The sequence below is a fragment of the Scomber japonicus genome, chromosome 12 (assembly GCF_027409825.1).
Source record: "Scomber japonicus isolate fScoJap1 chromosome 12, fScoJap1.pri, whole genome shotgun sequence".
NCBI classification, from domain to species: Eukaryota; Metazoa; Chordata; class Actinopteri; order Scombriformes; family Scombridae; genus Scomber; species Scomber japonicus.
This window is the reverse complement of record NC_070589.1, coordinates 21,752,803-21,780,481: the sequence shown is the minus strand read 5'-3', so window position 1 is coordinate 21,780,481 and position 27,679 is coordinate 21,752,803. Positions and strand designations below refer to the sequence as shown.

General features: G+C 38.4%; 1 protein-coding gene across 3 annotated transcripts; it reads right to left on the bottom strand.

Annotated features, from left to right (window-relative positions):
• Nucleotides 1–118: 118 nt before the first annotated feature.
• arhgef18a (rho/rac guanine nucleotide exchange factor (GEF) 18a) lies at nt 119–18,352 on the bottom strand. Of its 3 annotated transcripts, none has more exons than XM_053330594.1 (21): nt 18,210–18,352; nt 12,772–12,837; nt 11,771–11,881; nt 11,261–11,355; nt 10,460–10,600; nt 9,712–9,962; nt 8,140–8,265; nt 7,629–7,746; nt 7,208–7,459; nt 5,911–5,987; nt 5,466–5,647; nt 5,091–5,152; nt 4,183–4,362; nt 3,819–3,962; nt 3,352–3,467; nt 3,201–3,263; nt 3,042–3,089; nt 2,430–2,918; nt 1,529–1,844; nt 1,212–1,316; nt 119–835 (listed from the first exon to the last, which is right to left on the bottom strand). In XM_053330594.1, the coding sequence occupies exons 4-21, from the start codon at nt 11,337–11,339 to the stop codon at nt 681–683; spliced, it is 2,904 nt and encodes a 967-aa protein (XP_053186569.1). In that variant the 5' UTR covers nt 11,340–11,355; nt 11,771–11,881; nt 12,772–12,837; nt 18,210–18,352; the 3' UTR covers nt 119–680. The 3 variants fall into 3 exon arrangements, with proteins under 3 accessions (XP_053186569.1, XP_053186571.1, XP_053186572.1); XM_053330596.1 differs by having other exon boundaries at nt 11,771–11,857; XM_053330597.1 differs by lacking the exon at nt 12,772–12,837.
• Between the last annotated feature and the right edge of the window lie 9,327 nt (nt 18,353–27,679).

Genomic DNA, 27,679 nt, shown 5'->3' with positions numbered 1-27,679 from the left:
GTCAGTGTACACATTAAAACAATTCTTCTGTTGAGCATTGATGTTAGCAGTCTAGAGCAAAACAGGAGGTGCTCCTTATGTGAGGAAGTCTTTACAAAGCAAACTCTAGTTTCTCCAACATAAAATACTACTGTAGGATTTGATAATAATTACAATAGCAGGTCCACAGTATAAAGTTCAGTGTTATTTGTGACAAAATGATACTTGACATTTCAGCATCTTAATTCTAAAGGCTTCCTCAAGCTGTTTATCATTCGTTAAATTATTAGAGAGAAAGCTTCAGAGTTAAGACAGAGTGCTTAACTGTTACAACCTACTTTCATTAAAAATTAAAAATGATTAAGAATCCAAAAAACTCTTTGGCAAGGCACGAGCAACAATTCTTTAAAATCTTTTATCATTTTCTCCACTGTGCAAATGGGTCCAGCTTTGTGCTTTAAAAAAAAAACAAAAAAAACATTATCATATAAAAAATGTCCATAATTTCTTTTCTTCTTTTTTTCAGTTCAGCAGATTCAGCTGGTTTCTTTCTTTCCGGTGATAAAGTTTAGTTAAAGTGAATGGCGTGTTCATGCTGGACACACACGGACAACATGAAGACAAAGTCTTCTAACAGCTCCATCAGTCTGTCCATGTGTGTGTGTCCGTGTAAGTCTTTATTCTGGACAAGGTGTTTGACTTTAAAGAAATATTACCTTCTCTTTTCCCGTTTTGAGAATTTCTTTGGGAAATGGAGGCGGTGGAGGTGGTGGAGCGTCGCTGTTGCTCCTTTTGTGTGTGCTGAAGGACTGAGACATTTTCACACTGTGGGCAGATCCTGGTGGCTTGAAGGCATCTGGAGCGGGAATGAAAAAAAAATTAAATTAAAGTGGTGCTACAGGGGAGTAAACATAATTATAGCAACTTGATGATAATAAATCATCTAAGCTGATACTGAGGTGTACTGGCAGAGGAGAAAGTTATAATGATCTTCTGAGTGTTTAAAATGTATCTACAAGTGCATTTGTACATATTAAAGCTACACATATTAGTCAATTAATCAACTGGCAGAAAATTAATTGGTAACCACATCTGCTGTAGAGTACAAACCTGTCCAGCCACCTTAAAAGTCTGCAGGTGTTACGGTGTGACACTCCTTTAAAACAAATATTTAAGGTGGAATATTGTCATTTTAATTCACATGTGATGCCTTCATGACTGACTGTTTGTACCTGACTGGTAGATTCTTTGAGGACTGGCAGTCCTTGTGGCTCGCAGACTGCCTCCTTCTTTCCCCGTCACTCGGATGGGCAGCACCTGGTTCACGTCTATAGAGGCTGGATGCAGATGGGCTTTGGTCAATATTGGGGGCTCATATTCTGTTCTAACAGCTGCCCTGCCGCTGATGAAAACTATTTACTCAAATATATATCCACGTGCACCCAAAAACTTCACCAAGAAATACAGAAGTTAGGCTGACTTTTAACCCTAACCCTAAACTGATGTATTGAAAAATGCAGATCCAGTGTTAACAGGTCTGTGTCCTGACCTGCGCTGTGTGTTCTCTGGTGTGACCCCTTTGTCTTGACTTTCTCCTTGCCCTTAGACAGAGTGGCTAGCTTTGTGGGGATCTTCTGCTGCACAGGTGCAGGTTTGTAGTCCTGGTTGGTGGTGCTGATGAGGTGGACGGGTAGCTCAGGCTTGACTGGCAGGGGGCTGATGCTCTCCTTGCGCGGTGGAACCTTTGGAGGAGTTTCTTCGGGATCAGACTGGATGCTGGGCAAGACCAGGGTCTTTGGGGTCAGAGTCCGACCTCCGTTAATGATGCTTCCCCTGAACGACTGGTAACTGGAGAGACCTGGGTACTGGAGAGACATACATACATACATACATAATAATTTAAAAACTCAAATTTTGAGCCAAAAAATGTGTATCAACAAGTTTTAGTTTCAGTGTTATATAAATTAAAATAAGTGAGTATGTTAATTCAAGAATATTTGCATCAAATTGCTCTCAATGTCTGTAGCCTGTACACGTGGATCAAACAGTATAATACTTAAAATTCAAACTCTGTTGATTCATGGAGTTAAAATAAACTAAAATATACCTGTGAAAATGAATACTGACTCTAGTGCTTGAATCTTTCAGATTAAGTATATTATGGGAGTTCTCTCTCTGTATTCTTTGATTTTCCCATATTTGTCTTAGAGTTGTTTAAAATACACTGTAAATTAAACACTATAATCCAGTTCCTCATCAAAAGATGACGTCATGATGAAATCAAGGCTGAAGACCAAGTTACTTCTGATCATCTTGTTTTGTTGCATGAAACTGTTGACAACACTCCCAGATTAGATTATAATTTATGATGAAAAACGATGTCGAAATCTAAAATAAAAACACAATAATAATGGAAATAATACTGATAAATATCTTAGCTCTTTTCTCACATGTGTGGGGTCGTCATAGTTGGCTTGTGCCTGGCTAATGTGGCTCATGTACTTCTTTATCTTCTCCTGCTGCTGTTCTAGACGGTCCTTCTCCTGAGACACCCGTTCACCTTCCTTCTCCACCAATTTTGTGGACTCCCTCAGCCGCTCCAGGTTCTGCTGGTAGGTTTCCTGCTGCCTCCCCAGCTCTGCCTTCTCCTCATTGAGCTTCTCCTCCCATTTCCTGCATTCCTCCTCCCTCTCTTTCAGTTGAGCCTCTAGGCGCTCGATCTGGATGCTCTGCCGGTCCCTCTCCTTCTCCCATCGCTGCTGCTCTTCACGGTGCTGGGCCTGCAGCTTGTGCAAGTTGGCGAGCTCCTCCTTTTGCTTCTCCAGGTTGCGCTGCTTCTCCTGTTCAAACAGCACGTTGCTGTGCGGACGGGCTGGCTTGTTTTTTAACTGGAAAGTGCGATGCAGCTCAATCTGGCTGTCCTGCTGGGCGATGATGGCCTGCAAGTTCAGAGCGAAACTAAATTATTTGACCATGACAATTATCTCAAACACACAACCATGTAAACTATTAGGAAACATACTGCTTTAATACAGATTTCAGAGCAGTTTATGCTATCTTACTTGTAAGCTGTACAGCCTCTGTGCGAGTAGTATCACCCTGTCACACACCTGCAGACAAAAATAACAATGCAAACCAAAAGAATTGCAGAGCAGATTTGTATATTTCTGTATAATTGAACACAGATGGAAAAAGCAAACAATTAATTTTAGAAGTGTTACCTCTGCCTCAGGGACATATCCAGATGTTGGATTGCAGTTTGGCATCTCTTTGTCTTCATCAGCCTTGAAGTGAAACAGCACAAGCGATATAAATACTTCATATTTTTTATTTACCACACTGAAGCGAGGTTTAGATCTTTGTCTCACTCACAGACTGCTCCTGGCTCTCAGAGTAGTGCATTTCCAGGAGCTGAGGATCATTAGTGTTGTGACCGCCATACACTGAGCTGCACTCGCTGCCACCGAGCCTCTCAGCTGCATCTCCATCTGAGGAAGTAAAATCACACACTTCAAAAATCAGTAAACACTTCCAATACGAGTGATTTTTACTGGTAATAATATTTAGAGAATCACACGGCACTGTACATGTACACACAGCAAGATGGAGATTGATTTCTGTTAGTATTTAGCAGTCTGGTTGTGCTTGTTGTGAGGAAAAGTAGCACAATTAAAATTTAAAATATAGTGCTAAAACTTTAAAAATAGAGTTTTAATGAACATTTTGTGGATGCACCTACCAAGTGGATAATGCTACACAACTAATAATAAAATGAGGGAATGTAGCAACTATGTTAGCTTCATGGCTTATAAGTAAAGAAAGAATATGATCCACTGTACTTTTCATGGTGGTTGCTGTGAAGTTATTGTCAGCGACGCCAAATGTCTCAGCTCTCCTTAGCTTCTCCCCCTGTGTCTTATTCTCATTCAGAGAAGGGTTTGGGTCTCTTATTCTTAAGAGCAGCAGGCTTTGCAGGTTTTCCACTGCAGACAAAAGGAAAAGAAAAAAACAACTACTTAATCCTACAGACATTATCAGTGTAATGTGAGTCATGACTTGGCTGGAGGGGAAAACAGAGCTGATTATATCTCACTTTTACTTGTATTTCATCAGAATCAAAATTTGACATGATAAGACTGCATTATTAATCCAAACTCATATTCAAGAAAAAATGACTGAAGCTGAAGTTGTTTTAGCTCCTACCCTCATCGATGGCTCCTTTGAGCAGTGTCGCCCCCTGCTGGAGGTCAGTGGCATCGCCTCGGAGCAGCAGCCCCCTGGGGGCTGTTTCCTGCCCTTGCCCTTCCTCATAAAGTGAAACAAAGACCTGCAGCTTCTCTGTGAGGCTCTGCTTTATCTGGTCATCCTTCTCCTTAAGAAGGTCTGTACACACAAAGACAAACAACAGGTTAGTAAACAATGTGGAAATACATAAAGAAATAATAATTTAAAAGAAGACCGACCGGATAGTTCCAGCACAGTCTCTCCGTCTTTGCAGCACTGTTTGGATAAATATGTACATTGTGGCTCCAAAACTCCAACAAATCTATGTGCTTCTGATACTTCAATAAGCTTCAAATAAACTTTTAACTTAGGGCACATTCACTGAGCATTTCCAGTGATTCCCGCTCTACATACCGGAATAAATTCATGCAGCTCATTCTTCAAAATACCGACAATGTTTCCTTTGTAATGTTTCCAAATTTTTCCACTGAAACATCTTGCACTGGCATTCATCAAAATCCACCCAATACAACATGATCAGGTTTAATCCAAACTAACATTTAGCTTTAGCCATAAAAAAATACCAAACCAGACAACAAAACTGTATAAATGATGGAAGCTTCTTTCATAAGACTTTGAGGTTCTTAAGTTTAACTCAGTATGAAACCAGCCTGCATTTCATTGTCAGTATATTCAGTATGAAACAGGTTCACAAGTGGACTGTTGACACGTTGATATAAAATGTGTGTCACTGTCATCACTTCACCACCAATATCATCTACTACATACATCTTTTAAAAAGGAAATGCCTGAACAAATTGTGACTTGATAAAACAGACCACCTGATTGTGTGCTGCTGTTTGATGCATTAGAGGCTGCAGTCTTACCTTGATACCCCTGCAGTCTGGCAGTCTGTTCGCTGTACAGCTCCTCCTCCTCTTCTGGACAGCTGAACCACAGACACAGCTTACTCAGTATTGTCTTTTGCGTAAATGATTAAAGAAATACTCTTCTTTTTAAATATCTGATCAGTCATTAAAGTTTTTATATGAAACTGAAATCTCCATATAAGAATGTTTTCTTTCTTGTGGTTTGACCCACACAGAATAATAAATATCAAAGATGTCTACACACAACATATTTCATAAGCTAACTGGCTTTGCTTCTATCAAACACTCATCGAGTCCTACTAAAGCCAAAAAATACCCAGTTGCCCAATAAATAAACTGATTTTGTTCTCTTTCTAGCAGTCTTCAGGTTACCTGTTCACTGCGTCTCGTATGAGGGCCATCAAGGAGATACATTCCTCTCTGGAGCCGGTGTGGATCTCGTACATCTCTGGCATAGTTGTGGTACACGCACAGATGAGGAACATAGCTTTGTCCTCATGGGCCACTTCCCTAACTATCAGTCTTTGAAGGGAGATCACTGGTGGTTTGTTATCCTGCATGAAACACCATAATAATAAAGCAGGCGATCATTTCGTCATATCATGCAAGACTGAGAGATAATTAACAACAAAGAAACCTTCATCTTTGGGGTATCACAGCGCATCAGGGAGCTAAAACACATCATTAAATAACTTAAAGGTAATCTTTTAAGTATTTGTTTTGGTTTTAACGTTGATTTTGTTAATGTAGAAAAACTGGACCAAAGTGTAAAACATTTTGTAGAAACATGAGTTGTTAATGTTTGGGCCGAACTCACCACAGCAGCAAACACAAGCTTCTGATCTTTCTCTTGTAACAGTAGGAGCACGTCTGACAGCAGCACAGCATGGACATCTGCAAGGGGAGATTTATGCTGCTCAGCATCACATGAACACAAGTACTTGATGTTTTTTTACTTCATCTTCAACTCATAAGTAATGACCTAAAAATATGCTGCTGTACTGGTTCTCTGAATGCTTCGGCTTTCACAAAAGCAGACTGCCCTGAAGTTGAACCTCTCATTAAAAACATAAAAGGAGACATGTACATGTTATCCCTATGATACTACTATAATCTGCTCGTCAGTATCAGACTAGTGCACGAACATTTCAATTTGACCTCTGGTGACCCCATTAGGACCTTTACAGTTACTTGAAAGGATAGATGGAGGTAATCAGAAGCTTTGTGTCATGCACAGATAGGTGACAAATGAAAGGAAAAGCTCAAATTATGCTCTGTGACATGTTAAAAAATGCCAAAAAGTTGTACATCTCAAACAAACTGAATATCAAGGAAAGATTTTGGATTGGAATGTTAGATACCAGAGCTGTTATGATCATTCATGTCAGCCCAAAACTTTTACTTTTTTTTTTATAATTCTTTGGTGAGCAAATGTAATCTTTTAAATGTAATTTGTATAAATGTATTTAATCCAAGTCCAGATATAAGATTTAAAGAATCTACATATCATAATGGCAATCTGACTAGGACGGATCAACAGTATTAACATTTCTATAAAACACATCCAACACAGCTGAAGTATGAACTGAATGTAGTCACATGAGCAGGAACGCAACAGCAGCACAGAGTTAATATGCAAACAGAGTTATTGACTGCGTACTGATCTGGCTTCTCACCCTTTAATAAAACTGTAATAAAAGTAAGTACACAAGGAGATAAAAATGTGTTTAGTCAGCAACAAAACACTATAAATCAGCCAAGCTGTGGAGGAGATTCTTTAGGTCAGATTAAAATGTGTTTTCCTGGAAGATTGTTTTTCTATGTACTGCAGGGCAAAAAAACACTAAATATGGACTTTTTGGGACACTGATCTGGTCTAATCAATGTGGTTTACAAGGGTTTTCTTTTTTATTAATGCCTGCCTCTTAAAGTATGAATATCTACCTAACCACTTTACAATGATACATACAAGTGAACTAATAGCAATCAAAATGAGGTCCTTTTTAACTATGCTGAGAATAAGGAGAAAACATCTCACCAGCTCTGAAGATGATCACAGACTAAGCCATGGATAAAATGCTTTGTTTAAAAAAAAAAAAAGACTCATCACTGGCCTTTCTGTCTAACAGACGTCTTCCAGGTGACGGTGCCTTCGAACAGCAGCGTCCTGTTGCACTGAACGAGATCCTCCCTGCGGAACTGCCGGCCATCCTTCAGCCGGCCATGAGATTTCGGGTCTAGACGCAGGCAGATCTCTCTCAGACGAGCCAATTTCTCATATTCACAGACCTGATCGTTCACCTGGGAGATGGTGTCTTTGATCAGCGCTAAACCTTGTACCAGAGACTTGTGCTCGTCTGTGTCAGCTGTAAAGAGAATGAAATATTAAATCAACTAGACAAACAAATAGATTTCAGTCATTTCAGTTTGTTAAATATCTATTAATGAGTTGAAACACCTGAAGGCTGAGCAGAAACCATAACAATTATAACAAATGATGGCAATGCAGGAATGCCAGCAGTGGTAAGATTTTACCTTCAGTGTTCTGAATGATTCGTTCCACCAAGACAGGATATTTTGTGATGCGTTGTGTCACTAACAGAAAACACTCAGGGATCCCCAACCGTCTCACAAGTGGCAGCTGACCTATTTTCTGTTGGAAAATAAAGAATAAGAAGAATTCTTGGATACTGGCACTGATATTGCTTTTATCTTTCTATTGTGTATTTTATCTTTTTATTGTGCTTCTATTGTGTTGTCTATTTATTGTGTTTTATCTTGTTGTGCAGTACTTTGTAAAACCTTGTGTTTGTTAAAATCGTGCTATATAAATAAAGTGGATTGATATCTCAGACATGCACAGCACCAACTAACTTACTGTGGTTTCTCATTTTGCTAATGACAGTGTATTTAGTGTGTGTGTGTGTGTGTGTGTGTGTGTGTGTGTGTGTGTGTGTGTGTGTGTGTGTGTGTGTGTACCTGTGCAAAACACAAGCACAGGCCTTACTGTGTCCATGTAACTGATCTATAAGTGTAGATAACTTACCCTAATGAGGCTCTGCAGCTTCTTATTGTTCTGTAGCTGCTCTTTGTAGGAGCTGATGGACTCGCTGTGATGGCTGCAGAAAACACCATACCAGTCCTTCATCCTTTCTCCCAGCCCTCCTGAAAACTGTCACAGGGAACAAAAAAAGCACAAAACCATCCAAATTATGTTTTCATAAAAGGCTACAATAGAAACAGACTTAAATTGAAGTTACAACCAACTCCTGACTTTAAATATCAACAGCATTTTTTCACAGGTTTTAGAAAACACACAAGAGCACAATCCATCACATCATGGCTTCATGATCCACATTGAAGAATTGAATTGAAATTAATTTGCATGTTACTGTAGGATCTTCTCATTATTATAGTAATTGTATCCTTATAATATTAACCAACCCCAAAAGTGGCAAGTTTGCTTTCATTTAAGGCCTCCCGTAGTTAAAACATTAGATTAAATGTGTAACTACAAGTGAACTGACATTAACTTATGGCAAAAACATGAGCACTTAATTTATGCGCTTACATTTTACCCTCCTTTAACTTAAATTTTGAGTCCTCATTCAGAGAAATTACTGACAAAAGAGGTAAAAACGCTTCTCTGGGAAAGTTATGTGTGTGACGAAGCATCATTCCTGCGCTGTTGGAGCAAACACCCATCTGTAGTCCCTTATAGTCTTCTTAAATTTCAGACATACCATCCATTCCTATGGACATCTGTACAATCACTCAGCACGTGCAGAGAGAGTGAAAACGGTGGAGAGAAGTGATGCTGATACAGAGCGAGGTGTAACTATTTTAGATAAGTTGTAATCAAAACCTGAAACTTGTTCTTGTATTTGTGTTTTCCAGTCATAATATGAACACTGTCAGTGTTGAATATTTTACTGTAGCACAAAGCAGCTGGGAGCAATTGTAGCAACATACCCGATATCTTAACTTTATACCCAGTTTGACATTCATCAAATTTTTTAATGAAATAAATAATTTGAATGAACCCAGACATGGAAATATTGTAACATACTTCTTTTCTCGACAGCTGAATTGCAGAGTTGGAGTTGTGTGCACAGTTTACACAGTTACATGTCAGACTGTTTGATGTACACGTTTGTGTAGGAATGTAAACACAGCATTTTGTAAGAGCTTTAAATACACATTCTGTAGACTGTGGACACGTGATGTGCAAGCACATGGAAGTGTATATGCTTTAGAGCCAAACAGGTTTAGTTATGATGTCTAATAATGTGAATAATGCCAGAAACAGTGTTTTTGGGAATCTTGCAAATATTTATCTTTTGGAGACCTCCTTAACTCTGTTTTCTGTTGACTGACATACAAACTTTAATGGCATCTCTACATGAAGGTGAGAAGGATGAACTTTCTTTAAAAGGGTGCACTCTGCAACTTTGCACATTTGCAGAAAACTTTTGGCTTTTTTGGGGCTCACTACCCACCATTAATCATCCACTCTGGCAGGTAATAACTTAGGAGGATCGACTTGATGTACTGATTGAATTGATTTACATGCAATCCACCTTAAAACCACTTTAAAATGTATTCCACCCTACTGTACCTGAGAGATGAGAATATCCCCCAGCTGTAAAATCTGGTAGCTGTTTGGGCTTCCTTCCTCCTGGCTTTGGTTCTGCCGTAGTTTGAGGCAGTTGAGGAAGTGCTGATGGAGAGTGAGCAGGGCATCCACTGTAGGGAAAAGCCGCTCCAGTTTGGCTTCCTCTATCAGCAGAGATTGCTTCAGCTTGTGCATGTAGACGAAGAGAAGGATTTTTAAGGTACGTACATGGTTCATCTCCGTCTGGATCAACTCTAGGAAAGTAACAAAGAGGGATTTCATGATCACTACACCTGAGGGGCACAATGTTAAAAGAACTACTGCCGATTCCAACATGCAAAGGCAAATAGAATTATGCAAGTAAATAAAACTAGTCCATCGCCCCAAGGCTTCCCACGGATACAAAAACGTATTCTCATGTGTTGTCATTAAACTGTTATAGTAGGAGGCGCGTTAACCATCAGAGGCTCTCCGAGTTAAAGAAAGCATCTATCATCACTGTAATTATAAGTACTGTCATCTCTGCTTTAACAGGGCAATTACTAAATACTCTGCTATGTGTGATCAGCTGGTGATTGAACTGAGAATCATCTGTCTCCATGTAAGCACACTACATGAGAGGATTAACCCACACTGAAAATACAATTCAATCTTGTTTGGATTTTTGGGTGGCTAAATATCCAGCTATTGCAAACTAAACATTTCAGACAGGGTGAGACACTGAAGCTTTAACTCAACTGGTTAAGCCTACCATAAATTACATCCTGTCTTTTAACAGCCTCTTTAGTCAAAGCCTTCGAGTAGTTCTGGTCCACGGCGACGCTCCAGGACTCCGCCTCCAGGTTCTGCGCGTCAGACTCTAGCTCTTCTCGCAGCTGAGCATAATGGGCATCTGGATGACACACAGACAGTCACACTACAACAATGCTTTTTGTGGCCATATGAGTATATATTTCTAATCATGTGTAGGGTTATTTTTAAATGTAGCAGTCTTACTTTTGTGGCAGAAAATGTTCTTTTACATGGCGCCAGGTTTTAGTCATGTCAAACTGATAATTGCTCAAAAAAATGATGGAAGACTTATATCAACCAGGAAGATAATTGACAGACTACTGTAGATGCTTTTAACTGTGGATGTCATTACTATAATGCATCTGAAGCTTTACACATTAAGCTTTGATACTTCCATAAAGGACACTTACGAGAACTATTGTATCTCTTAGTGGTGTTTATTTAATCATATTTTTGTCAATAACGGGCTGATTAGTTCTATTATCATTTGAGTTTTCTTTATATCATCAACAATTAATTATCATTCGATCTTTTTTTCAAGTTGTTTGGGCTGTTCTATCAAAATAATTTCTTTGTACATCATCACAATTACGACATACTTCTTGTGCAACATAAATAAACATAGACTCGGCCATCCAAGTTAAACTTCTGTACATCAAAGTTTATAGAAGCTATTTTTAATAGAGAGATCATGCTGTTGTGACAAAGGCACGGGGAGCTTTCAGCAGCTCTTCATTCCAGCTGACAGTGACTGGCTGACCTTCGAGGTTGATGGACTCAGCCAGCGACACAGAGTCCTCAGAGAAGGGCCTAAACCGCAGGCCGTCGATCTCATCCATCTGCACCGCACCGGATCTGGTTGGTATGTGATGAGATAAGACTCAACAGGTAAATTACCGAGTGATGTCAGCATGAAAACATGCATGCAAACACACAAACGCTGTTGCTAAATTCAAAAGATCTGTGCTTACATCACATTAACTGTAGATGATTGTTCTTATCTCATCTAACCAAACAAAACACAACCACATTAAAAGGAAAAAATGCCAGTAAAAATAAATAATTGTTGCATGACTCAGAATCACATGCCCAGAATGAAACATGGGAAAAAAGTGACTTGGTATTTCAGTTGTGCACTCTGGTTTGGAAAACAATCTCTGTGTCAAGCATAAGGAAATTTTTTTTTTTAATTAAACACTCTTACTTGCACTGTACAATGTGAATGTAGCCACAGGTACATACAGGTACATCACAATATGTGTTCACCAACCTGGGGCTTGTGTCGTTGGAAGAGGAGAAACCAGTCTGGGTGCTTTGTTTTTGGGGGCGACAGTCATGCCTGGACTAGAGGAGCAACCTGGAATGCCATAGGGTGGCAGAGCTGAGAGTTAAAGAGAGAAACACACAGAGAAACAAACACTGTGTCAGGTCTGATGTTGGAAACGTGTGTGGAAAAGTGATGGACACTGTGCTGGATTTGTCGGCCCTTTCACGATCGCATTACACTGAAGTAAAGCCGTAGATAAGCTTTTAAGATATAAGAGCCTTAAAGATGAGCATATTTTCTGATATCATTATAAATATATTCCAATATTTTAAATGTATGTGTGTTTTGTTCATTTTTAGGTACAATAAGTTTGGAATCATTAATTCTGACAATACGATCACTACTATTCTACTGAAAGTCAATAAATAAATTACTGCATTGAAGATTGCAGGGATTAATAGATTATCATTCATCAGGAAAAACAAATTAATGTACGTTTATATTGTTACTGAAAGCCCTTTGCTTCCACTTAGCTGAATCACCAGCTCTCAAATGGACTACCTAGGAAGGAAAAAAAATAACTATAAGAGGAGAAAACATTTCACGGTGATGAATATAAACAACATTGCTGTTGCAAAACGAATCTAGCCCTGTGGAAAGGGAACTGGTTTGTCGAAGTGCAGCAGCATAGCTCAAGTAAGACCAGCTCTGAGGCAAAAACACAACAGAAAACCTGTGCTGCAGAACACGGAGCAGCATTGCATTATTACAGTGGCACAGGTACAGTGGCAGAGGTTTGCATGAACATGGATCAACATGTCCTTTTCTACTTTAAAAAGGTGTTACTTGAGGAATGAATCTTCCTGTCCTTAGCTACTCAGCATTTTCCCCTTGACTCTCAGATACACATCTCTGTGGGGCGGGGTGTTGAAAAATGCTTTTTGTGGTTCTCAAATTAGCTCAAAAGCAAATCATTGTTGTGTCTGTGACAGGAGATGACTAACCTTGTTTGAGTATATTTCTGCTTTGTCGGTTTTCCACGTTATGTCTACCACAGTTTCCTCATGACACTAGAATAAAACACAAAAAGAACAACAACAAAAATCCTGTTAAAACAGTAGATCAAAACGAAAGAGGAAATGCAGAAAATAACTTGCAGTTAATATTCTTAGTTAATATTCTTGGGTCATTCTTAGTCTGACTGAAAATGATGCCAACTCTGACAGAAAGCAGTGTGTGTCCCAGTTTCAATGCAGTGGCCCAAAGTGACCCTGCTGGCAGTGTCTATGTGCGTCTGTACTGTATGTTTGTGTTTGTATATGCTAATGGAGCCTCGAGGGTCAATGAGAGTCCTAATTCAAATGCAGCAGTAGCAAAGCTTGTGACAGATCAGACAGAGGGAGGAAGAAACAGCTCTTTACTGAGGCGGTTACATAAATCATATTGAGCAAATACAAAGTACATTTAAACCTACAGAGACAGATGGTATAAACATCTGAACAGCTTAAAAAAAAGTCCATTTGTTTTCTAGCTACCGCCTATTCTAATTGTATCAAATATTGTTCAAAGGCAGACACACCTAAAATACACATTGCTGTTTGACTAAAAGGAGTGAAGACACAGTCATACATTAGCTCTCCTGCTAACCTCTGCCTCACTTGTTTGACACAAGCTGCTATTTTCTGCATATAGAAGAGTGAAAACCTTTTAATAACTTTCTCTATGACTAAAAACCCAGGTACACACACACACACACACACACACACACACACGGCTAGAAATGCCTAATTAATGCCTAAGATAAGAAAAACTATGTATCAGAAAAACATCTCTGCACACCTGAGGGGAAAAAAAAGTTACATCAAAGACGAAGGCCTGCAGGAGCTTTAATTTCGGTTTGAAAACAGTTGATGGATTTCATGCTTCAGTCTCCTGTTGAGAATGGCAGCCACACCTAAAATGATTCATCCACACTGGGTAGAAAGGAAACAGAGCAGCATGAAATACAGGTCATTCCCTGCTAGAGACAAAACAAGACCAGCAAGTCTGCCGAGTATCCTACAGAGGAGAGAACAACGGGGGAAACTAGAAATATCACCTGTCAAGTATATGCCTCCACCAATTAGAGAAGAGGCAGTTTACATCCATGTTTGTCCAGACTCATATGATAGTGAAGACATATTTGTAGTGAAGACTTTGAAGAAATTTAATAAATGGTATTAAGTGTATTTTCCTTGTATGTCTTCACGTTTGATTCTGATTGAGCCATGACAGTAGATGATACTTTAGATGTGAATGTTGCTGCAAAGAAGCTACACATACTAAAACGTGGACACTTCACGCACGTTCTTCAACCCCGCAGATGACCTATAAAATCACCTGTTTCATTGTGGGTGCCCAAGATTAGTGTCATCAATTCAGAATCTTACCAAAAATGTTAATGTTCACAAGCCCCCCTTTTCTTTATGAGTTGTTGAATAAAGGTCAGAAAAGTGTTTTTACAGAACGTGATGACGTCAGAGTGAAGTTGACTTTCCACCCTATATAATATAGATATAAAATGTCATCACTGCATCATTTTATCCCATTAGACATTTGTGAGAAGTCTTGTCATAATAAGCGTATGAATTCTTGAGTTATGGCAAAAAATGTGAGGTCACAGTAACCTTGTACTTTGACCTTTGACCACCAAATATCTAATCAGTTCATTCTTGTCTCTTGCTTGTGGCAAATTTCAAGACATTTTCTCAAACCATTCCTGAGATATCATATTCTGTGAGGATGGGACGGATGGACAACAAAATCCTTCTGGCCACGGCAGTCGCTGGCGTGGAGGCATAAAAACTGCTAATGACTTGTTAAAAGTAGTTTCACTTAGGCTGACATGGGGCCTTAACATTGCAACACTGTAATGACAGGACTAAAACATGTGAGAGTCACTGGAAGTCGTCTTCAGACCATCGATGGTTAACAGCCATGAAACTGTCACCGTTAGCCTGAGGAAGTTGAAACAGCTGACAAAGAACCCAGTGACCCGTGTTGCTCTTGTTCCTGATAAACCCTGCAGGCTGCAGTTTGTTTCAAATCATCACAGAGGTTTAATGTGTCAAAAGCAGAAACATCAAACAATGGTTATGCGTTCTCTCCTCACAGCAACAGGTCCACTTACACTTCCCATGATGCCTTCATACACACGGTTTACTCATTAACTGATAGATACTGGCTCCTCGCTTTACTGTACAGGTGAGTCAGGCTCTTAGCTCTCAATTTAATAGAAAGGAAACATATGTGTATGTGTAAGTGTGAGCAGTGTGAGCTCCAGCTAAGCTAAGTACTTCCTTACAATAAGAATATTAAACTATCAGGTACTAACTGGAAACATGAGTCATTTTACTGATTGGCCGGCCTGATAGTCTTTGTCTCATCTTTTGAGACCTGATCACCTACAAAGCTAAAACACACCAGCTGTGTGTTTGCAAATGTAAAATGTTTGCCTACATTTCATAAACATTTTAGGTTTTTGGTGAGAAGTTTCATATGCATGCTATGAAGTTTTATACTGTTCCAGTTAGCGATTGTTTACTTTTATTTCTGTAAAAATGGAAATATACATCTTAATTACAAAAGGCAGGGTTCACAACTCACTGTGGATGTAAATATTTGCTGTTGTTTCTTTGTCACATGATTATAAAATGAGAATCTTTGTGTTCCAAGTTGGACAAAACAAGCAATTTCTTCACTATTTTTTGACGTTTCAGCGAGCAAACTATCTATCTGTTGATCAAGAAATTGCAGATTAATCAATAAAGGATCATAATTGTTAGTTGCAGCCCTAATGAAAAATGACAAGTGATTGCTTTGAGTTTTAAGATAGAAAAAGTTATAAAAACATGTTTAAAATGTCCTACAATTGACACAAAACTTAATTTACTTAATAGTATGTCTGGTGGTGTAAATTAGATGCAGATATCAAACCTCATAATTGCAATTTATTGCTTCAGCATAATTTATCTATCTGTGACAGCAAGCAGAGATCGATGATTTTCAGTGACTATACTCCCAACTGAGATTTTAATACTTTCACTGACACATCAAACCCTACAAAAAAACTCTGACTGTTCATAAACTATTTACACAGCTGCTGTCTGTGATAACATAACATCTTCTTTCAGTTTATACAGTTGAATAAACATTTTCAGTTTAATTTCAGTTCCTGTATTTTTTACTGCCACTGCAACTTTAACTTCAATTTTTCGGCATTTCTACCATGTCAAAGTTTGAGCAGCATAGTGAGGGATTTAGTGATTTGTGAGGGCCCCATGCCATAACCAGGAACATTTATCTGTCTGGTAAATGAAGATGGTAGGGGTGGGCAATATGGCCCGAAATAATATCATGATATTTTGTGTATTTCTGTGATCATGATTTTCTTAACAATATGACAAAGTAGTCTTCACTGGACTCTTGGCTCTCCTGGTACTAACCAGGTGCTTCTGTTTGAAGTGGTGATATATGGTGAATATGTTTGTTGTATTGCCCTTTTTTGTTCTTACAGTTTTTTGCACTTCTTACATTATTACCAAAGTTTGTTGTAGATCTGACCTTTTGTATCCCAACTACCTCCACACTGTAGACACTCTTTCACTACTTTCGCTTTCAGCTATGCTTACCGTTGCTTTGCCTAACAGTATGGCATCATTACATCAACAAGTCAGATTACTGCCATTATCATGATTAGGTCCTAAATGATACTGGATTTTTGGGGCCGATGTTGATACTGATTAAAAAAATTCCAATATCACTATATCAGCCAATAATCTTATATGGAATAATATAACATAAGCCCACATCTTTTTTGAAATAATCCCTTCAATTTGGTGTTAAAACACAACACACAAATATATCTAACGGAGGCTTGATCATTTTACAGTTAAACGATAAACACTGCACTATTTAAAGAAACACAACAGAAAAAAAGGATGTGTGCATATATATTTAACTTAAATTAACAAAAAGGATCAGATATAAAAAAATGCTACCTACATAACTTTAAAAAATATTGGTGCATATCAAACGATATATCTGTGTTAAGCCGATAATGGTTGATAATATTGGCTAAATGACATATCAGTCGAGTTCTAATCACAATAAACATTTTTTTAATCATATTAAACATTATACTGATATTAAGTTAAGGCACACTCCTAAGTGGAGAAGTATACAGGTCTTTTAAGTGCTTTAGAGGCTTTTTATAAGTTATTTAGGGGTACAATGAGTTAGAATAGTAACATAAAGATGGCTGGATCTACTGTACAGGCAATCTGGGCAAGTGTCCCAGGGGCCCTTAATGGTGAGAGAGGAAAAAAACATACCTTTTCTTTTTTGGTCAGGCTCAACAGAAATACGACACAAGGCTTGACCCATTGTCATGATGTTGATAATTATAGTCACTAGAATGTCCAAAAGTCATATGGAGTTACAGTTTCAACCCAGCAGCAGCATTATCCAATCAGAATAAAATAAAAGTTGTTTGGGGTGGCATGAGCTTCAGTTCCCAGGGGCCCCTGGAGGTACTACAGCCTTGAACATAATTGAGCATTTTTCATATCTAAACATCATAATAAAACTGTAGCTTGTTAGGGGTCATTTTAATTGGGGGCCCCAGGTAAGTTGCTGACATTGCCAAATGGTGACGATTGGGGCAGAGAGTACATGTGGATTTTGAGAAATGTAATCATTTCTGGTTTTAAATATGTTTTGTCAAATATATTTTAATGTTAGTGCAGTTTTAAAGGTCCATGTTTTCATATCTCTCAATCACATGACAATAAACTGGAAGACTGCCAGGAAATTCAATAGGTTCCCTTATATTTAAAAAAAAAAAAAAGAAAGAAAAAAAAGAAGAAGTAAAATCTCAATCCTGCATACCTGCTTATTTATGACTTTAGTTTAGTTTTAGTTTGTCAAACCATTAAAACATGTTTTAAACATTTAGGTATTGTGTGTTATCCAGGTGACTGACGGGGAATGTGAGGAATGCCAAGGTGCAGGGTTTATTGACCTGGATTCATTTTCACTGAAAACAAAAGGTGTCCGATTAAATCAACAGACAGATAGACAGACAGACAGGTGTTTGGAGTTTCACTGGAGAAAACAAACAGGTGTTAAACCAAGAGCTGAGGCAGGAGTGGCTGCTGCAGGTTATTGTCTGTCAAGTTTTGCAGCTCATGTCGACTAAAAAAAGGCTTTCCGCTGGTTTTATGGGCGCGACGTGTTTCAAACTTAGCTAGCTATTTGCTCGGTTTTAAAGTCACCCAGCTAGTTAAGCTCTGTGACATTTACCTTTCCCCTATTCACGTCACCCACGGTCGTTTATCAACACGTCTGTCGCCTCTGCGCTTTCACTTAGCTACACACATGAACATTTACAGTTTAGTCTCACCTGGTGTTGACATGAAGCAGCAGCACGACGTACCGAGAGCCAGAGGTGACTTTGTTTGTTGGTTTATTCCCAGCAGCAAAAACAGAAAGAGAAAGGACAGGTAAGATTATGGCTGTCAACAACTCCCACTAAACGCAGGGACAGCGGTGATGCCTCAGGAAGAACAAGTGCACAACTGAGGGGAAAAAACAGAGCTGACAGTAGGGATGGGTGTGTTAATAAGAAACGCCAGCCTCCTCATATGAGCCCTCCTTCTTTCTCTAAGCATTGTGGGAATCATTTGGTTCACTGCAACAAGAATGACAACTCTTTACTCTGTCTCTAAATACATTCATACTGAGGGAAAGTAACACAGTATTTACTTAAGTACAATATGTATGTACTTACTAGAGTATTTTATACTTCCATTCCACTACATTTCAGAGGGAAATATTGTACTTTCTACAGTTTTTCCTTTTCAGATGAAGATTTGACACAATGGATAATATAACAAGCTTTTAAAATACAACACATTGTTAAAGATTAAACTAGTGGTTTCTAAACTTTTTGTCTTTTGCTGTGTTACAAAAAGCATTTCAGATGTCTATGAGATGTTAACAACTCCACCAAATAGTGATTTTTTTCCTAGCTACGTCTCACATGGTTTAGTTTAAATAAGATTTCACCAAAAAATCAAAGATTAGAGAAAAAGTTCAAAAACTGCAAACAGATTTGTGTATCAGAACTTAGTTTTTTCTTCTTTCCTCTCGCATTAATCATCTCACGACTCCTCAGATATATCTGGTGACCTTTTGGAGGGGTCCGACCCCTAGGTTGGGAAACACTGGACTAAACTACCTAACTGTATATAAAGCAGTTGAAACTAGCTCCACCTCCAGCAGCTACAAGAGTAACATGCTGCTTACACACTGATGCTTCAGTATTAATATTAATATGATGTCATATATAATAATATATCAGTCAGAGGGATGAATTGAGCACTTTTACATTAACACTTAAAATACATTCTGCTGCCAATGTGTATGTATGTTTACTTAAGTAGGATTTTAAAAACTTTTTTTTACTTGTATTGGAGTAATTTTTCATGGCTCAATGGCTGTATTGGTATTTTTATGTCAGTAAAGGATCTGCTTCTTCCACCACTGTTAATGCAGACATGATGACATGCTCTTTCACCAGTAGGTCCCTGCATGCTCCCTTACTGACAATCAACAATGACACTGTCCATGAAAACCAGTTGGTGTGTAAATTGAGAAGCTGTTTATTTTGGTATAAATAAACACAGGAAACATGGGTGTAGGGGCACAAAAAGTAGAAAGTAAAACGATGCAGTGACAAAAGTTTGTTCTCTGAGAAACACAACTTCTATACTGCTGCATTAATATTTTCTGACTCATTACGTGATCTCTCCCATCAGGTTTAGAACAAAGTCTGAAGTCAAAATAGAGTCCAGCACAGACAGCAAGTCCAACCGCTGTCAGTCCCAGTCCAACGAAGAGGCCGATCGTTCCAAGACTCTCTGGTTTGTGGTCTCACAGTAGGCTTCTGAGGTTTGGGCTGATCAACAGCTGCTGTAAAGGACAGAAAAAATAGTACTTCTATTCCACAAATTCTGTTATCTAAACATTTAACTCTTCTGTTTTTAAAATCTGGACTGTTAGGATTTCAACCTGCTGATGTTTATGTCCACATACACATTCTGAGTTTTATTCAATCATCTTACTGATGACCAATTGAGGAGGCATCTGTCACTACTAGACCTGAGTCTTCAGTCCTGAGTCTGGACACATGAAGTCTGATTCATCCTTCTCTGAGGGTGTCTTTGTCACACTGAACTCATCCTGCTGTACACGATACAGGACTGGGGCTTTGAGATCAGTGAACAGTTGACAGAAGATGTAAAGTGAGGTGAAGGAAATGTCAGGTTTGGTTGTAAACATCCAATTCAGTGTGATGTTCTGGTTTCCCTCTGCCTGATAGGTCTGTTTCACTTACACTACAAATGTTCCTGTTAAGGTGACAGAGAGGGAAAGTGAGGAGCAGACAAACTGAGAACTAAGGCTGCAAAACTAAAGAGTACAAAGATGCTGCAGTATAGAAAAGGTGATGCATGATATAATAAGCAATAACTGAGCACTTACCTCATATGCAATAAGGATTTTTTTTTTTACAACCTTTAATGAATTCTGTCAATACTATCACTCTCAGATTAAAGATGAAGGTCATAATATATGTTAGTGAGGCCGAAAATGTATTTTATTAATAATATCTATGGATATGACAGCAAAGGTGTAAACTAATGAGAGACACAGGATGTCAGGCTGCAGATCATCTTATCCCTGTGAGAGGAGAGAGAGGAGAGGAGTCATGAACACATGAGGTCAAAGTTCAGTCATCACAGGTGTTTTATCTGAATACATTTTACACTTAAAAATCTTCAGTTTCTCAAGCGCAGTCATGTATTCCTGTCACAAGATGGCGCCAAACGGCTTTTCAACAGTGAACGTTTGTCACAGCAGCTACAAAAATCAAATGAAACTAACAGATCTCTACAAATATGGAACTTACACCCAATTACAGTTAGTAGAAACTGCCTTCTCTCCCTCACAGTCACAGCTGGGATTCTGATAATGTTTGGGATTTGTGGCACTTCACACCAACAAATGCTTTGCCAACTTGCAGCACATTTACTGCAATGCAACAGCAATGAAATATGGTTGAATGTAGAGCTCTCTACTACTTGAGATGCTTAGTTGTGGCAGGTGCCACTGAGTGAACAAGAGGAGTGCATCAATTAGTTAGGTTCAGCCATGAAGGGCTAATTGAAAGTGTCAGAGAGCTGCTTCCCTTGTAGATCTATTTATCCACCATGAATGTAATATAATGTTAACACAGGAAAGCATTCCTCTTAAAAAAGGAAATGACTCAGAGTTTTAATATTAACAATTTTTATTTATAATTTTTAATATTTGCCACCATCACTGAGTACTTTATTTACACTATATATTTTATATTATTTAGCTTTGTAGCAAATGCAGGGATCCACACTAGTTGATGTGATAAAGTTTGGTAACAATTTATAATGTACAATTAACCTAAGCTGCATGTCTTTGGAGTGTGAGAGGAAACCTGAGAGCTCAGAGGAAACCCAAACACAAACACACAGGGAGAACATGCACACTCCACACAGACAGGAAGAGGGCCCAGATTCAAAGCCAGGATCTTCTGTTGTGAGGCCACAGTGCTAACCACTGAGCCTCTGTTCTGTCCTTGAAGATCTGTCTAGATGTCTATAGAAATTGAGGCACCAAAAACCTTTGGAAGTAAAAAAACTTTACTTCTCACCTTTCTCATCCTCTTCGACACAGGTAACCAGGAGCAAAAATTCTTCTTTATCTGAAAGAAGCAGTTCTTCTTCTTCTTCTGCTCCTTGTTTGTGGTCACGGTGTCATCTGAAAATCAAAGGACATTAAATATTTCAAATGTCCTCTGAGGTCACTGTTTCTTACCAGTTGTGGTGGGTTTCTCAGATGTCCAAGCTTTTGAGTAACTTTCAGGGACGTCCATTGAGGACTCTGACATGTTATTCAGCCCAGCCTGCAAACTAAACACACACACATTCCTGTAAGTGTCATGTAAACTTTACACACATGTAAACTTTGGTCACATTACAGCCTCCCTGAACTATTATCTCTTCTGTCTGAAACATGAGTATCATGACCCAGAAAAAGTCATCTCACCTGGTTGCACTCTCCTGATTTTCCATCTCCGGTCTGTCTTTAGCTGCTGCAGGACGAACCATGATCACAAATGACTGTGGGAGGTGGACTGTGGTGGTCTGGATGGATGTAACTGGTGTCGTCATCCTTCAGATCAGGGGCAGGAGGGTCACAGTCAGAGTCCATCCTGTGGCAGGCCAGTCCTTCATTTCTTAATGTTTTGTTCAGCAAACTAAACACACTCATGCACAGTTAGTGTGGTAATCTTGGTTATAGTCATGTAAAGTTTATACAGAGGTACACCTGTTTGCACTCTCCTGATTTTCCATCTCCAGTCTGTTTCCAGCTGCGGCAGGATGAACCATGATCATAACTGACTGTGGGATTGTGGGAGATGGACTGTGGTGGTCTGGATGGATGTGGGTTGTGTTTTGCAGGCTGGCTGTGACTCCTGCAGGCTGAGGCATGATGGGACTTAATGGCCACTGTGTGGAATTGAGGCCTCTAGTTGTTCTGCTAAATGAAAACACATGCAGTTAATCACAAAGTCAATGGGAAGCTGCCTCATTTAGTCTGTATTTTTCTCATGAAGGTCACAAATAAAGTTGGCGAGCTGCTGGTCCCATAAGTATGTGTTAGCACTGTAAATTCCCATTTCAAAGTTTGTCATTAAATAATATTTTCAATGTTCCTCAACACAGATTCTCCTGGGTCATTTACCCAAACTATAGTTTTATATCAAATCCATCCATTTGGATAATTATTGCTTTTGTCTGTTTTCCAGTTAGTTTGGTGTAGCGAATGGCTTTACACATTACAATACCTCAATACAATACCCATGAGCCTCAGTTGCAAGAGAAAAGTCAGTCAACATTAAAGTCCAACTGCAGAGCTCACTCTGCACAGAAAGTACTACTAGAAATGTGTCCTTAGTCTGATATAAAGATGTTTGTAATTAAATTAGCATTTTAACATTAGTGAGAAATGAAGAAAACAAAGTATTGCTAACACAACAGACGTTTAGGCTCAGTGTATGGATTTTCCTGAAAACATGCTTTGAAGTTGTAGTTGCTTCTTTTTTTTAATATTTTTTTTTTAAATCATAGGAACATATATTTTCTAACAGGGTTGTTTATCTTCTGTACTGATGACAACCAGGACAATTCAAGTCCTTAGAAGTTTCCCAACTATCAGCCACCTTGTCTATGCAAAAAATGAACAGGACCCTGGAGATAACTTGACTGCTCTACAATGATATCAGCAAGGGCGCGTTAACATCACTGGAGGCCCCTGGGCTACAAAACTTTATGAGGGCTTCCCCCCATTTTTGCAAATGAGCCAACATGCACTCACACACACACATGCATGCACACACACAATTACAACGCCACTTGGGTGTGAACGCTTCATTGTCACTTACTATTAAGGTTCCCACCAAATCCCATCACGTCAACACACAATGAAAATGTTGAACTTTACATAACTTACAGTAGTTGAGTAAACGTCCATAGTTATTTTCTACTTCTGGTCACAACAAAAAACGTCATGCCACGTGGTATGTGTAATTCTTTAATCACAATTTACAAACTTGTAGTTACATACATAGGCTAAGAGAGATTATTCAAATCCAAATTCAGCATTGATGACAATAACCACAGTGTTGTTACAACATAAAACATAATTAGGCTGTGTACTGCTCCTGTGGGTTGTTCTTCTGGCCACCATCAATCCTCTGGAGGGTGCTGAAAACACTGACGTAGTTAATTTTGGGATTCATTGGAAATTGAACTGATTTGTTATTCTGGTATGAGGATGTGTTGTGATAATATAATAATGAATAATGCAACAAGAGCCAGAATATTTAGTGTAAGAAAATGTCTATGTTTAAATGTGGAATAAAGGGACAAAATGGACAAAAAAAGGAAATACAAAAAAACAGAATATAAATTAGTAATGAAATTAAATATTTATTGAACATGTTGTTATAACTCCGGAAGCAATATGACATTCAACACACTGTTGCATCATGCTGATGTGTTGATATTCAGAGGTTGATTTGGGACAGGATTTTGGAGAAAAATGTACATAATTTACTTGCTGGTATGTTATCATTGTTTTCTTTGATACAAGAAGCAGACATGTTGAACAGGATGACTTTTTATAAAATAGGTGTTGGCCTACTTAATACCAAACTTGAGACCTAATAATAGATGAATAAATCAGAAGGCACTGAGTTCAAGAATGTATCTGCACTCTCCACAGGTTGTCCGGTAAGAACAGGAATGATGTTGATGGGTTAATGAATCCAGTTCACACACACTCTCAGTGAGATGCCCCTCATTTATTGCTGGATAAACTCTTCTGTTGATATTGTCTGTGTGGTTACTACAATAAAGAAATAAACACAAATGTGCATATTAATCATATGCAATATTAATAATAAACAGAAACAGACTGGCATAAATTAAACAATGCAATAATAAGGCTATGTAATGATAAACAGTAAAAAGATTAATAAATGAGAAGATATGAGTGTTTATACATTTAAGGGACTTTAAGAGACTTACAACAAAAAGCAACCTCTTAGCTCAGAAAAGCCTATTTCACTAGCATAGTGTGCACAGAGGGCGAAACAGATAAGTGTGCGATGATCCCTTAATGGATGCATCACTAGCACTACACTGCTGTGACATAACTAATAAACTCCTGAAGTCACAGTGATACACCATTAATCAACATAACAATATTATCAGGGATCATACACATCAATTGGAATATCAAATCGCCAACAATTAACCAATGCACAAAACACAGCAGTACTATAAACTAAATTTCCCAATAACACCCAGAATATAATTAAGAACAGTAACAGAATGATAACTTATTAGGGTCATTCTACAGAAACGTCCACTTTTGGGATGGCAAGATGTCTTATTTTTTCTTCTTTGTAACATTTAAACTTGGACTACATTGTTACATAAGTCATTGACTTTATCTAAAGACCACATTAACTGTTTTTTTTTGTCACTGGTGTTACCACACTTTTTTAGGCTTTTATAAATTATCATGTCTCAGTCTCTTCAGCACATGTAGTCAGAGTCAAAGAAGAATTATGACAATGCAATCAGGAGACTGTGTTTTATTACTTTATTAAGGTTTGTTAAAAGTGTGATTGAATGACTTTGATGATGGGGGGGTCAGTACTCCTGCCTGTCTTTGCCTGCATCTTTGCTGACGCTGCCTCCACGCCTTTCGTTCTGCCCTTTTTTCCCTTTCACTTAAATCAGTTATTCTCCTTCTCTTCTTTGTTTCAATGTCTCTGGCATAGCCCTGCTTCCTTTTCTCTAAATACTCTGCTCTTTGTTCAGGATCAGCATCCCTCCACTGTCTATAAAGACGCTGCTTCTCAGCTGCACTCAATTTAGCCATACCTGACCAAAGAAGGATTAACAATTAAAAGACACAAATTATAGTAATGAAATGTTTTTATTTCAGGCAAAAAAAAAAACCCTCAATAAACACCATTAAATATAGTGTATCCACACATCTGGAGTCACTGCTGTTACTGATTGTCACTGGTGTTACCCATAAGGAAGGTAACACCAGTGATGGTAACACCAGTGACAGTTTTCATGAAAAATGCATTGAGTTTAAAAATATGTTTTTCTACCATTCAAACTGAGGATGTGAAAATACTATTTGGTGAAGAATAAACATCTTTTGGAAACAGACTAGCTGAGGTTTTGATGTGCAGACTGATTGTGGAATGTAAAGGAAAACCTCATAAGATTATTTATCTTTGCACACATGACCAAAATTTTAATCAGATTAAAGGAACAGTGAAATGTGCCTAAATGTTTGATGGACGTCAGTTCATTTTGCAACACAGTCTAATTCTCCTCCACTAGCCACCACCCGCTTTCTCAAAATTAGGCCACATTTAACTGATTGCAGTCAAAACATAATAGCATGTGGTCAACATGATGTAATATTTGGGCCCTGTAGCACTCTTAATTGTAATATTCTGACTAATCACTGTTCCAACCACAATAAGCCCACTCTGCACAGCTGTACAGTGTTTTTCAAGATGACTGTGTTTAAAGCTGGGGTAGGTGATGTATTTCAGTGTTTTTTTGTTATATCTGTTGAAATTCTCCCAACAGCAATCAATAAATCAAATGCTCTGACAGTTCAAAAACAGTATATGTGGCTGTGCAGGCCTGTAATAAGTCAGTAGCTTGTCCAATCATTTCATTCAGGCTGAATGTAATGCTTGGTCAACCTACCTACCTACTTATCTGCCTATCTGTGCACAGTCAGCCTGGGCTAACTTCACATGATACAGAAGAACAAATTAACAGCTAATTGTCACAACAATCACAAAACAACTATTATAAACATGATCAAATTTCAACAAGTTTTGGGAATAGATAAAAGATGTGTGATAGGCCTGACAAAAAGCTGGATGTATAATGTCAGTTAGCTAAACTGCAACTGCCCTGAAGCTGAAGTTGCTATAGTAACTGAATATGCAATTAAAATTGTGTTAGTGGCAAAATAGCACATTATAGTTCTACTCTAGTAGATTTAACTGGAGAAATCTGAATACTTCACTTCACCTCTGCTGTTTTACTTACTGACTAACTATTTCAAGCCAGGGTGGTCAGAGGTCCTATTAGCCCCATTGCGTGAAGACCCATAGCAAGTTCAGAAATGACTGGATAATCAGTGATAAGCGTTCAGTAGGCACTATGAGGTAATGGACAATATAGCTGGGGTAGTTAGGAGGCCAGAACACACTGCTCAGCTCTCTGTAGATATCATCATGCACCTAATTATCATCAACATGTGGGATGGGAGGTTCTTTCTCTCACTGACACACTCAGCCAGCTGTCATATTTTGATCATCTGTGTGATGAATGGAGATTCCTGTTTGATTGCAGACACACTGCATAACCTGTTCTCCTCTGTGGTAGCCCTCTGCATGGTGTTAATTGATTGAGACAATTTATAGTTGATTTAACCATTTAATTTTGGGTTTTAACATTTCACCCCACAAAACAAGTTGATAACTACTCTTAATCCCCCCTCCCCCCTTAAAAACATAAATATAGTTAATTCCTAACACCTCTTCTGCTATTCATTCTATTACTGACAATTATACATATATATATATATATATATATATATATATTATATGACAAAATATAGGCCGTGCTTGAATCAATGTACAACTGTGTACCCATTTACCCATTTATATTCACAATAGAACGTTTAAGGAGATCATAATTATAACCAGTTAATGCAAATATTGAATGGCATTTATCCTGTCAGACACATAATGGATATAACATTTTGTGGTGTCATCCTAATGTCACTGTGCACTCAAAGAAATCAGTCATACTGCAGTTATACTTTACTACACAAGAGGGCAGCAGATCTCCATTGTAAAATCTATTGTGACAACCTGTTCCAGTTTTGTGTGCTGTGATGTTTTGGCCTTGACCCCAGTCACAGGGACTTGATTTAATTTGTTAATTTAAGCTCATTGTGGTCAGTGTCATTCTGTTCAGTCGCTTTAATTAAATTGTGTTTGGCTGATGTAATTCTGCAAACAAGACTACAAACTTTTGCACTTTTTATGACCAAAATGTGATTTCCCACTGTGTCCTGTTAGAGCTGTGGTATGTCAAGAAGCTTGTTGTTTATCCATAGTCTTCGAAGAGTTTTTCGCTCAACAAATGAACTGCA